At 39.9% G+C, this 12,630-nt stretch overlaps 1 protein-coding gene across 1 annotated transcript; it reads left to right on the top strand.

The window, feature by feature from the left end:
- Window positions 1–1,417: 1,417 nt before the first annotated feature.
- Window positions 1,418–7,205, top strand: LOC141317290 (intelectin-like). Its single transcript, XM_073833039.1, has 9 exons — window positions 1,418–1,471; window positions 1,561–1,650; window positions 5,422–5,509; window positions 5,618–5,752; window positions 5,832–6,079; window positions 6,214–6,372; window positions 6,454–6,574; window positions 6,798–6,901; window positions 7,053–7,205. The coding sequence occupies exons 1-9, from the start codon at window positions 1,418–1,420 to the stop codon at window positions 7,203–7,205; spliced, it is 1,152 nt and encodes a 383-aa protein (XP_073689140.1).
- Window positions 7,206–12,630: the final 5,425 nt, after the last annotated feature.

Raw genomic sequence — 12,630 nt, 5'->3', positions numbered from 1 at the left:
ACCAATTAACAGCTCATTTACTTTTCTGTATCCTGTCTTTAAATCTGTGCTTTACTGTCAAATGTGTATTTCTATGTGATGTGTAATATTACCATTGTTAGCTGTATGCAGTATATTTAGTAAAATCTGTTGTTAAAAGTTTTTGTTCTATTTTATATATGATTGTATTTAAACTCAAATATACTCAAAATTAAAGCTCTAACCTCAAAAAAAAAAAAAAAAAAAAAAAAGCCACGTGAGCCGTATGGATTTGTCCACGGCCGAATGAGACTAAGTGGAGCGTGAACAATAATGTATGCACTACCTGAGTATAAACACTGAAATACTACACTTTTCCGTAAGCCGAAGGCAAGCACATATTTGGCTTTAGCTCAAGTATATTTAATTTTTCACAATCCTTCATTTTCCTTGTTCCACTCAAGAGTGTAGGATTATTACGAGTAAGTATACCTGTATGGCAAGTCGGTTTTATATGTCTCCACTGACTTCCATTCATTTTCAGAGTTCTACAATTTAAGTTTTACTATAAACCAATTAGAGAGCTTTAGAAATAAATTCTTATTAGTAACAATTTCATTTAGAGAGCTCTAATTTATTTATTACTAGTAAACATTTAATTACAGAGCTCTATAATTCAACTTTTACTAGTAAAAAACACATTGAAGATATGTTTAATTGCTCTGTAATTGAATTAAAGAGTTCTTTAATTCAGTTCTTACTATTAATAACTGAATTAGAGAACTCTCTGATTGAATTAAACACTCCCTCATGCAGCGCGGCTGGTGTCCCTTTGATGCTCCAGAGGAGGACAGAATGTTTATCAGAACACCAGAGGGGGAGATCGCCTGTTGAGGCGGACGGGGCTGCCGCTCTGTCGGGTGCGAACGCTGAACAGCTGGCCATGTTCCTCCGGGCCGCCTGGGAACTTGGGTTGGACATGTTAAGGCATCTTCTCCCATTTTCGCTCAAGCTGGATGATTGTTTTTTGGGGGGGTGAACGCCACACTGCCATGTCCCCCCTGATACCTTTCTCCTCGGAGATGCCAGAGTTCCCTTTGGGCAGGCGTCCAGGCATCTTGTGGTCTTGTGATCTTGTGGGCTGGGGTGCTGTATGCAATGGCCAAGCAGCCTTGGGCTCCTGGACAGGACCCCGACTGCAATGGCATATTAATTGCCTGGAGTTGCTGGCTGTGCTTCTCACGCTGTGTCGTTTCCTGCCCCTGCCCCTGTGCAAGGTCAGGGAGGACGGGAAGCAGGTCCTGCTGGTTGTGCCGTACTGGCCCACCCGGACCTGGTTTACCGACCTCATGCTCCACGCGGCAGTCCCTCCCTGGAAGATCCCCTTGAGAAAGGACCTTCTTTCTCAGGGGATGGGCACAATCTGGCACCTGCGTCCTGACCTGTAGAACCTACACATATGGCTCCAGGATGGGACACGGTAGACCTCTCCGGCCTTCCCCAGGCCGTGGAAGTAACTAACACTCAGTCTAGAGCTTCCTTTACAAGGCAGGCCAACACTCTGAGGTGGGGTCTATTCGTCATCTGGTGTTCCTCTTGCAGAGAGGACCCACAGAGATATCTTATTGCAGTAGCGCTTTCCTTACTGCAAGAGAAGTTGGAGCACAGGCTGTACCCTTCGACTCTCAAAGTGTACGTTGCTGCCATCGCAGCGTATCACGATGCAGTGGATGGAACATTCCTTGGGAAGCACCAACTGGTCGTGAGGTTCGTCAGAGGTTCGAGAAGGGTTAATCCCCATAGACCGCACCTTGTGCTCTCTTGGGATCTCTCCATTGCTCTCCAGGGCCTGCGGGGAGCTCCCTTTGACCCGTAGGTTTCAGTTGAGTTGACTTAAGTTCCTGTTGCTGTTGCATCCTCTGCCTTTTTTTACAATCTCTGTGTTGAGCCCGTCCTCCCTTGTGTTAAGGTAAACATCAGGTAAACGGCGGGTAGGGCTGGGAATCGTTTCCAAAAAGAATCGATTCCTCGATTCCGAGGCATTGGGAATCGAGAGTCGATTCCAATGTTTGGAATCGATCCTCTCAAGGGGAATCGACTCCTAATTCAGAGCCGTTTTCAGTTCAACAAAACTTACCTCTTAAACGGAAGGCTACATTCCATGAAGGCTGCATATTTCGGCTGCAAGTCATCAAACATCGATTGACGAAAATAAACGTAATAAAAACGGCTCATTACTAAACTTGTCTGAGTTAAAGGATGCAGCCTTCAGTTTGAGAAGCACCCATTAATTTGCATCCTGCTCGCTAATAGTTATTAAAGTCTGATACATTTCCACGAAAAGATTCATTCGGATAGATCATTTAAATGAACCAGTTCAAAAAATGATTCAGATGTTATTTTACGGCAGAACTAGCTCATGTTGTCCACAATTTAGAGCGCTGCACGACAGAATAGATCATGACGTGTCTTGATCTTATTTACATCTTAAATAAATGCTATTTTTAATCTTTCTATCAGCCAAAGATAACTCTGAAAGAAAACGCAGAGAGCAAATATCAGTGGCCGAGAGCGCATCTGATTGACAGCAACGCCACGAGCACTTATATCATCCTGCATTTATATTTTTATTTTTATTTTTTTTTACAAATTAAGCTTCATATTAGGATAAGGTAACTTTATACGACCTTTACATCCTGCATTTATTGCGAAATTAGCTTCCTCCAATCTAAAAAACAAGAATCGAAAAAGAATCGAAACAAAAGTGAGGAATCGATTCTGGAATCGAATCCAATCGATTCCAGAACCAGGAATCGGAATCGATTCCAAAATTTTCGGAATCGAACAGCCCTACCGGCGGGAGGCCAGCTGGTGTCGGCTTGCTGCGCCACTCCTGCAGTTGTTACTAGTAAGAACTGAATTAGAGAGCTCTTTAATTTTTGTCAATGTTTTAGGAAGGTTTGTTACATCTTGGTTACGTAAGTAACCCTCGTTCCCTAAAGGAGGGAACAGAGACGTCACATCGGTGACCGAGGAATTGGGATCTCGCTTAGAGAGACCAATCCACTTCGAGTGTAAACTAAACGAGCCAATGCACATTGGCATGCGATGATTGCATCCAACTGCCGCTCGTCATGGCACGAGCATAATGGTGCGTTCACACCGGACGCGACTTGCGCGGAAAAAACGCGCTATTCGCGCGTAGTTGAACGCTTGAACATTTGAGTTTACTCGTGCCATTCGCGCGGTAAAATTCGCGCCATTCGCGCGTGACATTTTCTTCACAACAGACGCGAATTCGCGTCAAGGGAGGGGCTTCTGCCACTCGTCAGCGGGAAAGTAGTTGTAAAATAGGTGAATTTGCCAGCTTTAGCTTGCTTGTAGTCTCAATATGTATGTATATGTAGGTTAAATTGAGTAAAGAGCGTTTTTTAAAGCTAACCAGATTGTCCGACCTCTTCACTCACTTTATTCCTAGCAAGATCCCTTTTATTCCTGTTTCTACAAAAGTCCAAAGATGTATCGTACAGCTCCGAGGAACCACAGACAGCAACGGTGATTTTGTCCGCCATTGTTGTTTCGGATTTCTGCCTCCGTCACTACTAGAGCAAGCTCCTGATTGGTTACCGCGGGGCGGAATTCCGCCGAAGTTCAGATTTTTGAACTCGCGCGTTTCGCGCGATTCGCGCGAATGGCGCGGCAATCGCTTGAAACGCTCAATGCGCGCCGCGCCATTCGCGCCATTCGCGCTATTCGCGCGTTTCGCGCCGCCTCATTCGCGCGTTTCGCACCGCAGGATGGCTATTCGCGTCTTTGCATTGACTTAACATGTAAATCACTCGCGCTTGCCGCTTCATTCGCGTCCGGTGTGAACGCACCTTAAGAAGCAGCAGGTGCAACGCACACTCAGATTTTCACTGAGGAGCCAAGCTGGAGACCCGGCACCTGGTAAGCCAGGGTAATGGCATCCACTATCCAGTGGGCCATCCTCTGCTTGGAGATGGCATACCCCTTCTGCTGCCCTCTGTGACAGACAATAGCTGGTCTGAGGGCTTTGCGTCCAGTCTACATACCATCTTAGGGCTCGGACGGGACAAGCAAAGCTGGGGCAGCACTTGCAGGCTCACCCCCTGGTCCCTGAAGGTAGTAGTGGACAATTCGTCAACCAAATATGTGTGCAGGTCCCCTACCCTATTGATGGAGGCCAATGCAAGCAAGAGTTTTCATTGAAAGAAACTTCAGCTTGACTTACTGCAAAGGCTCGAATGGGGCCTGTTGTAGTGCTGTGAGCAGTAGGGACAAGTTCCAAGAGGGTACAGAGGGGGGCTGGGTGGATTTACGCTTCTCTCCCCCCTAAGGAACCTGATGACCAGGTCGTGCTTTCCCACCTCTTTATGGGGTTGTGGTGTGCAGCAATAGCAGCCACATAGACTTTAAGGGAGAGTGAGACAGCCTTCGCTCCAACCCTTGCTGCAAGAAGGACAGCACGATTCTGATCGGGCATCTTCGGGGGTCCTCTCGGTGAGAGGAACACCTCTCGATGAACAGGTTCCACTTCAAGGCGCAACCGTTGCTTATGGACTGGGCTTTCGCGGAGGTGATGGTGTCTACTACCCCTTGGGGTAGGTCACCTAAAACCTCCGTGTCCCATCCAGTGACCAGACATGCAGTTTCCAGAGTTCTGGACGCCAAAAGGTGCCCCCTCTCTGAGTCAGAAGATCCTTCCTCAGAGAAATCTGCCAGGGAGGGGCTGTCACAAGGAGCATTATTTCTGGAAACCAGGTCTGAGTGGGCCAGTAGAGCACCACAAGCAGGACCTGCTCCTCGTCCTCCCTGTTTTTGTACAGTGTCAGTACCAGTACAAGCCAGTCGTCCAGCTAGTTGAGGATGCGAATGCCCTGCTTTCCAAGGGGAACAATGGCTGCCCTCACAGCTTTCGTGAACAAATGGGGCGACAGGGACTGCCCGACATGCTCGCCCTTCAAACATTTGTTCACGGCCAAATAAGACTAAGTGGAACTTGGTCAATAAAGTATATGCGTTGCTACCTGAGTATAAACACTGAAATACTACCCTTTTCCGTAAGCCGAAGCTGAACACACTTTTGTGTTTGGCTCGAGTATATTTAATTTTCGACAATCCGCGTTCTGCTTATGCCAAGATATAATATTCTTCATTTTCCTTGTTCCTTCCCAAGTAAGCATAAGTATGCCGAGTAGGTAAGCTGAGCCTTAGACAGAAGACAAAAGCCTTAAAAGTGCTCACCAACAGGAGAGAAACAAAAAGACAAGAAGCAAACGTAAGAGTTTAAATACAAATGACATTTTAAAATATTAGTTTTAGTAGCATATGTAGTATACTTTTAGTAAGCAGTCTTTCACAGAAACATGGAACCAGTAACATTAATTTCAGCTTTGCAGTGTTGAATGTAATTGTGAAGAACTTTTCTTCTTTTGTTTGCAGACTATGTTTCTTACACCAGTGTTTTTAGGGATCCTTTTCAGTCTCTCACTGAATGTATGGCTCTGTGAGGCTGCAAGTGTGATAGTTTGTAAGTGATCAATGTAATAATTAGTTTGGATTGAATTTATTTTAAAACAATTAAAATTATATTTTTATCACAATATATTCCACTAAGTCTTTAAGTCTCACATTGCAGTGGATCAACAAGAAGCACCATGTATGAAAACTGATGATACCAACGCCAATCCTGAGGATGCAGTACTTCAGGGCAAAATTAAATATGTTGCTAGAAGCTGCAAGGAACTGCACGAAAAGTATCATGTTAATGATGGTACGCTTATTTTATGTTTGTATTTTATCTTAAACAACAACTGCATTTAAGTGACGTAGGACTGCTTCTGTTCATGCAGATGGCCTGTACTATCTGAAATCATCAAGAGGAGTCCTTTACCAGACGTTCTGTGATATGACAACTGCGGGTGGAGGCTGGACACTGGTAGCCAGTGTTCATGAAAACAACATGTATGGAAAGTGTACTGTTGGTGATCGCTGGTCTAGTCAGCAGGGCAATGACCCAAACCGACCTGATGGTGAAGGGACATGGGCAAACACAGTCACATTCGGAACAGCAGAGGCCTCTACAAGCGATGATTATAAGGTATTTTATTACATTCATGGTTTTACAACCCTAGTTAAATAGGGACAACATAAAGGACACTAAAACACAAAACAGATGATCAAAATGTGTTTATGTAGAATATGAAACGAGAGTCTGTTTCCTTTCTGTCACAGAATCCTGGATACTATGATATTGCGGCACAAGATGTATCTGTGTGGCATGTTCCTAATAATAACGAGTTGGAACAGTGGTCTGCTACCTCCATCCTGCGATACCATACTGAAAATCACTTCTTAAACCTGTACGGAGGAAACCTTTTCAATTTATTCAAGGTCAGATGAACTTTGATAACTGTTTTAATTTGTGAAGTTGTGAAATTATTTAGTTATTATTTTTTTTCTTAATTTACCCAGAAATTCCCAGTGAAGTTTGGAATCGGTGCACCCCTCACTGATAATGGACCTGCTATTCCAATAGTGTATGACACTGGAAATGAGGAGTTCAACAAAAATCTGTATGGTCCCCATTCAAGAAGTACGGCAATATCTCTTGAGCCAACATATTTCAAATATTTTTATAGAAAGTAGCTACATCAATTGACAGTCAGGAAGTCTGTGTTTTATTCAGTGATGGTGTACAATTTACAAAGCATCTTTAGTATTCAGATCCAATCATTTTAATAAATGAAAGCAATGTCATGTGTGCATGAACCTAACATGATCATCATCGGTGATATATTCTGTGCATTTTTTTCTAGCAATATTTACGCCTGGATTCATCACGTTCAGAGTCTTCAATTATGAAAATGTACCCATGGCTCTTTGTTCAGGTGTCAAACCAACTGGCCCTCACACTGAGCCTGTGAGTTAAAATAATATTCTGGATTAATTAAATCAATGTCAAAGGACAGCATTTGTAACATGCTGTTAATCACCACATAATGCACTGATAATACAAATAAATCAAGGCATCTGTATGTTTTGTTGATAGTAATGTACTCATGTTGTTGCAGTTCTGTATTGGTGGAGGTGGATACTTTCCAGAGGGCGCCCCTAGACAGTGTGGGGACTTCGCAGGCTTCGACTGGGATGGCTATGGTACTAATGCAGGATGGAGTGCATCCAAAGAGATAACCGAAGCAGCTGTGCTTCTCTTTTATCGCTGACACACTGATCAGTCAGCTTCCTTCCTTTCTTTCCAAGATATTCCACACTGATCAACACTTGAATATTATGTACACAATTATTTGATCAAATGTATATCCTTTATAATGGTCTGTAATCTACACATTCTTGGGTGTATGGTGTTTGTAACTGAAAGAACAATTTATCAGACCAGCCATTTAAGTTTCTGCTAGTTCATAACACCTGTCAATGTTCATGGGTTTCTTTTACTGTCCTTTTCAAAATTGGATACAAATATATTATCTTCAAATAAAAGAATTGTCGATACTGTGTGGAGTCACACCTTACTTATATCAACCTTTTAAAACATATTTATTTTATTATTTTAAATATGTGTATTTCTATTTATACCATAGTCTGTCTAAACCTGAACACTCATTTCTGATTAGCTAAAGGCATTTAAAATGCTGAATGCCCAAGTACTAATCTATTTGTGAGTGTTTGGACATGAAAACAGGGACATGTGATGTCAGACTGGCAACTAGAAGTCTGAGTAGGAAAACCATTAACAATTTACCAGCTCACATGAGTGTCAGGGTCCTGTCACCAAACTAAGAGTAAGACCAATGAAGATGACAGGACTGTGGCATCTGGTGTTCTTTAATGTGTTCTGCAGCGTTAGGCTTACATTTTTTTGCTAACCTGTTAAGAGCTGGCAAAATTGATAATGGAACTAATAATACTAATAATATCTTACATGTAGGATAAATTAAAGTAAATTAACCTGAATTCACCTGTAATTCACTCTAAGACTTTTTTGTAGTATAAATCATTTGGAAATTATCATGTTGTTTTCAACAGTAATGCATGGGACTTCTAAACTTTTTTAAATACATATTGTTAAAGCACACACACACACACACACACACACACACACACACACTAGTTTGTAGCAGTTTTACCATTTACTGCAGTTTGTTAAAAAGGAAGTCTCAGTGGTGATGAAAGATAGCAATACTGGAAAATAGTTCTTTAGATTTTTTTTTCCGTAGTAAACACTATTGGAGTAACCATTTTAAGAAATGGAAAGTGACATGGACCTATACTAAAAAAAAATACTGGCAACAACAAAGTTAGTGAAATATGCTTTAAAATGATACACTTACACATCACATTTATGTTAAATTCTCTTGGAGTGATGCTGATGAAATCCACTATATTTTAAATGGGATTAAAATTTCTGAAATATTATTATATTTATTATTTCGATAAGAATGAGTCATATTTTAAATCTTATAAATTTATTTTTATTAGCTGATTAGTTAAAGGGGTCATCGGATGCCTAATTTCCACAAGTTCATTCTTCAGGGTCTTAAAGGTTGTATCAGCGATTTCAAGCCTGAAACATAAAGTGTCACATTCAGCTGATCTTTCTTCACGATCCGCTCACTGCGCACATAAATTGGCTGGTAGGTTGTTAGCACCGATTGTTTTTTTGGCATATCTCGGACCCTAGGCTGACCACAGAGATGCGGTTTTTTTACAGACGATTTATGGGACAGGCAGTGAGCGGATCGTGAAGAAAGATCAGCTGAATGTGACACTTTATGTTTCAGCCTAGAATCGCTGATACAACCTTTAATTAGGGCTGCACGATAAATTGTATGTGATTGTCATGTGTATCTCATCAGTAAAGCCGTTCATAATCGCGGATGAATAGCATTCGATTTTGAATGCGATATTACGTAGCTTTTCAGTGATCAGCTCTGTATTTTGAATGCCGCGCCATCTGAATGCACATGATGGAGATTTACTACTAAATGATGTTTTATTAACAATGTTCGGGAGGAGCATGATCAGATAATCAACCAATTCGGCACAGGTGTAATTCGTTTAGCCAATCATCCTAACCAGAACAACACGTATATAAACAGACCGCCTTCTTACCTCTGTCCCGCGATAGTTTCTTGGCATCTCTCCTCCACCCCAGTTCCCCACTTCTAATCTGTTTTTATCCCATACAAGTGATAGGGGGAGTTCTCTGCACTCAAAAAAGTCAACTAGCCACTTGTTTGATTTGCAAAATACAAATATGTCTGATTAATACGATTATAACGAGTTTACTTCTGTTAAATGATTGATTCTTGTTAGTTGTAACTAAATTAAGAAAAAATCAAATGAATTAGATCAGCACTTGTTGATTCAATGAGCCCGAGTCGCTTCATATCAACTCTCTCTGATGAGTCACTGCGCATGCTCAGCACTGCGACCGAATCACGTGGGTACAGACGGCTGAAGAAGAAGAGTTGTGTGAGCGCCAGCGGTTTGAACTGCTGTGTTTAACGTTCTTCATCCTTGATATTGAGGGTAAGTACTTTATTTATATAATGTACCAGTTTGCAGTTAGTAACATGGGATAATAAGTAATTACACACTGTAGCGATGTTTCAAAGTAGGCTTATGTAAATTCTGTTGTTTTTGTCGATACAAGTTTAACCTTAACGTTAATATATCCGCTACAATTTGTGCATTTCTGTCACAATTCAATGCTAACCACGCCTAACTATTAACTACATAACCTACGTTAAACCTGAAGTCTACCCCAACATTGGGAGAGGAAAACTGGAGGAAAGAATGCACAGTCGAACACACCATGCACTCGTTTTTTCTGTTTGTACGTTAATGTAGTTAGCTAATGCTATTTATACGCTTTACTTTTACGTAAATTGTCCTATGTTGAATCAGTGTGCACTTCTCATCGCTCTTTTCAGTTTAGCTAACGTTTATAGAGCTTTTTTGTTTGTTTTTCTTGAGTTCCGAAATGTTACATATTGCTACCCAGTTTATTGAATACAGTTGGCAAAAAATGTCAAGCAAACTCTATAATGCAGTCGACCATATATATTAAATGTCCTAACAAATTGCAGTTAAAGTTGATTGAATAGATATGCATGGTTTTATTCGGGAAATATAGTATATAACTTTTATACACTTTGTTTGTTTTGTTTTTCACAGCAAACAAAAAAAAACATCACAATGTATAGCTGTCCCCATTCTCTTCTGGTGTGAACCTCACCTTTCTTACATGGTAAGTAGTTTTTTTAACACTCACATACACTAATGTATAACTAACTATACTTGAATACTGAACTTTTCTTTTCTTTCTCTTTCAGTGACATGTATGTGGCAGTGCAGGAAGTGTTGCATAGGAGAGTTGCAGGTACAAATTACTTAAGCATTATAAACTAAACATTGCTTTGGAAGCGGCAGTCATTATGTTTGTGTACAGTAGTCAGCATTTGAAGTGGATTAAAACCTTTAATAAAATTTGGGTCACACTTTATATTAGGTATATACTATACTTGCAGCATAAAATAAGTACAATGTACTTATTGTGGTCATATTGTATTGCAAAACACTTGCTTGTATTAAGGTTGGATATGGGTAAGGTTAGGGGCAGGTTTGGTGTTAAGGTTGGGTTTTTGACCTAAGGACAACTTTGATGAACTTTTTTGTTGACTACTATATATTTAAATTATGCATGCACATTGAAGACATGGGCAGGACTTAAAACCCATGTGTATAGAGATCACCCGTTACATTCTACACAGACAGTAACACGTTCAGTACTCTTAAGCTGTGCCGTCGCTGAAGTTGATGTAATCTTGTCTCCACCCTACAGGATGACACTGTACATACCATACCAGAGAAGCCTGTGTCATCAAGTCTCTGTGCATCTACTTGAATGAAGACCCTGAAAAACTAGTCAAGGCGTATTTGAGTTGATGAGAAAATAATTTCAAAAGCCATTTTGTACTTGGGTCATGTTTTTCCCTGTTTGCTACAACAAATGTGACATGAGAGAACACTTAACTTTGTCAAATAATTGATCTGGACAAATTGTTCATTAATAGGAAACTACTGGTACACTTAGACAAAGTTCTTATGTGTGTTGGTTGATGTACTAAACCAATAAATTTTTTTATTCATAATGGTTGATCTCTCTTGGGGCCTAATTTACAAAACTTTGTATAAAGCCCTACTAAAGATTTGAATTGATTTGAAATAATAATAAGAAATAAATTAAACAGCATCAGAAAACTATACTTGCATGCTTTTTTTTATTGGAGTGCTTTATATTCTATGGTGGTTATAATGTTTCAGCCGCCTCATTAATTTTAAATATGGTTGCCAGATAAATTATTTTATATATATATATATATATATATATATAATGCACTGCAATAACACACCATCACCCACTGTGACCTCAATAATAAACAGAGAAAAATTATCACTTTTCTGACAGTTTCAACTTAAAAACTGAGAAATTATAACCTCTGATTCACATCAGAGCTCCTGTATTGGATTTAAGTTTACTTTACAGGTGTACATAATAAAGTGGCCAATAAGTGTATAAGCAATTCTTGTAATTATTTTTGTTTGTGATCTTTTGTGTTTCGCCCCACAGGATTCAGACATCGAGTCAAAATGTACCATAGAGCAAACTGTGGCAGGAGTGTATGTCATACTGAAGGAGGGAACGCTTCCTAACAATGACCCACAGGACATTGGTGTCCTAACTGAAGGTGTGGAGGTCATGCTTGTGCTGTTATATGGACTGATATGCTGTTTGAATCCTGTTTTACAAACACTCAAATGGATTGGAGACTTAAAGTGAAGAAAGCAGTTTAAACTTATTTGTATGTGTATGTTAAAACTGAATGGAAAAAATAAAAAAGTTTAATTGTTTGCATGTTTTATGTGGTTTTTCTGTAGATGTAATGTTTTGGTTCTTAGTTCTTTCACCTAAAACAAATCTAATTGAAACAACAAGATGGGTATTAATTAAAGTACCAAAACTATACATGAACAAGACATTAACTAATAGATGTAACAAGGCAGAATTTTGTTGAATTGAAGTGCTTTTACTGACATATTTGTTTGTTGAATTGAAGTGCTTTTACTGACATATTTGACTAACACGATTCAAACATTTTGATTCAATTAGTTGGAAAGAAGCTACACTGACATGTTAAAACAATGTTAAATCTACAAGTTTAAATCACATTCATATAACATATTCAAACCTTTTCAAGTTTATTAGATTGGTTTAGATGCATAATGGGTGCTACGATTAAATCATGTTCATTGAACAATTTATTTTGAGTGTGGGTTTGGGCTGTATTCCGGCCCGGAGCCCTCCCCCAGGACAGCACGCCAAAATATGCTTTCTACATGCTCAAGCAGATGAGAATTTTTAACCAAAGTATATTAGAGACTTTTCATTAAGACCCTAAAGAATCATATGGACTTATCATATGACCCCTCTAACTAATCATGTTACTTCTCAAGTAAATTTATAAGATTTAAAATATGACTCCTAACCACATCATTCTTATCAAAATAATAAAACCTATTTATAATTTCGGAAATTTTAATCCCACTTAGCATTTAAAATATAGT

This window comes from Garra rufa, unplaced genomic scaffold (genome assembly GCF_049309525.1).
Source record: "Garra rufa unplaced genomic scaffold, GarRuf1.0 hap1_unplaced_652, whole genome shotgun sequence".
NCBI classification, from domain to species: domain Eukaryota; kingdom Metazoa; phylum Chordata; class Actinopteri; order Cypriniformes; family Cyprinidae; genus Garra; species Garra rufa.
The sequence above is the reverse complement of the archived record's forward strand: the minus strand, read 5'-3'. Positions and strand labels throughout refer to the sequence as shown.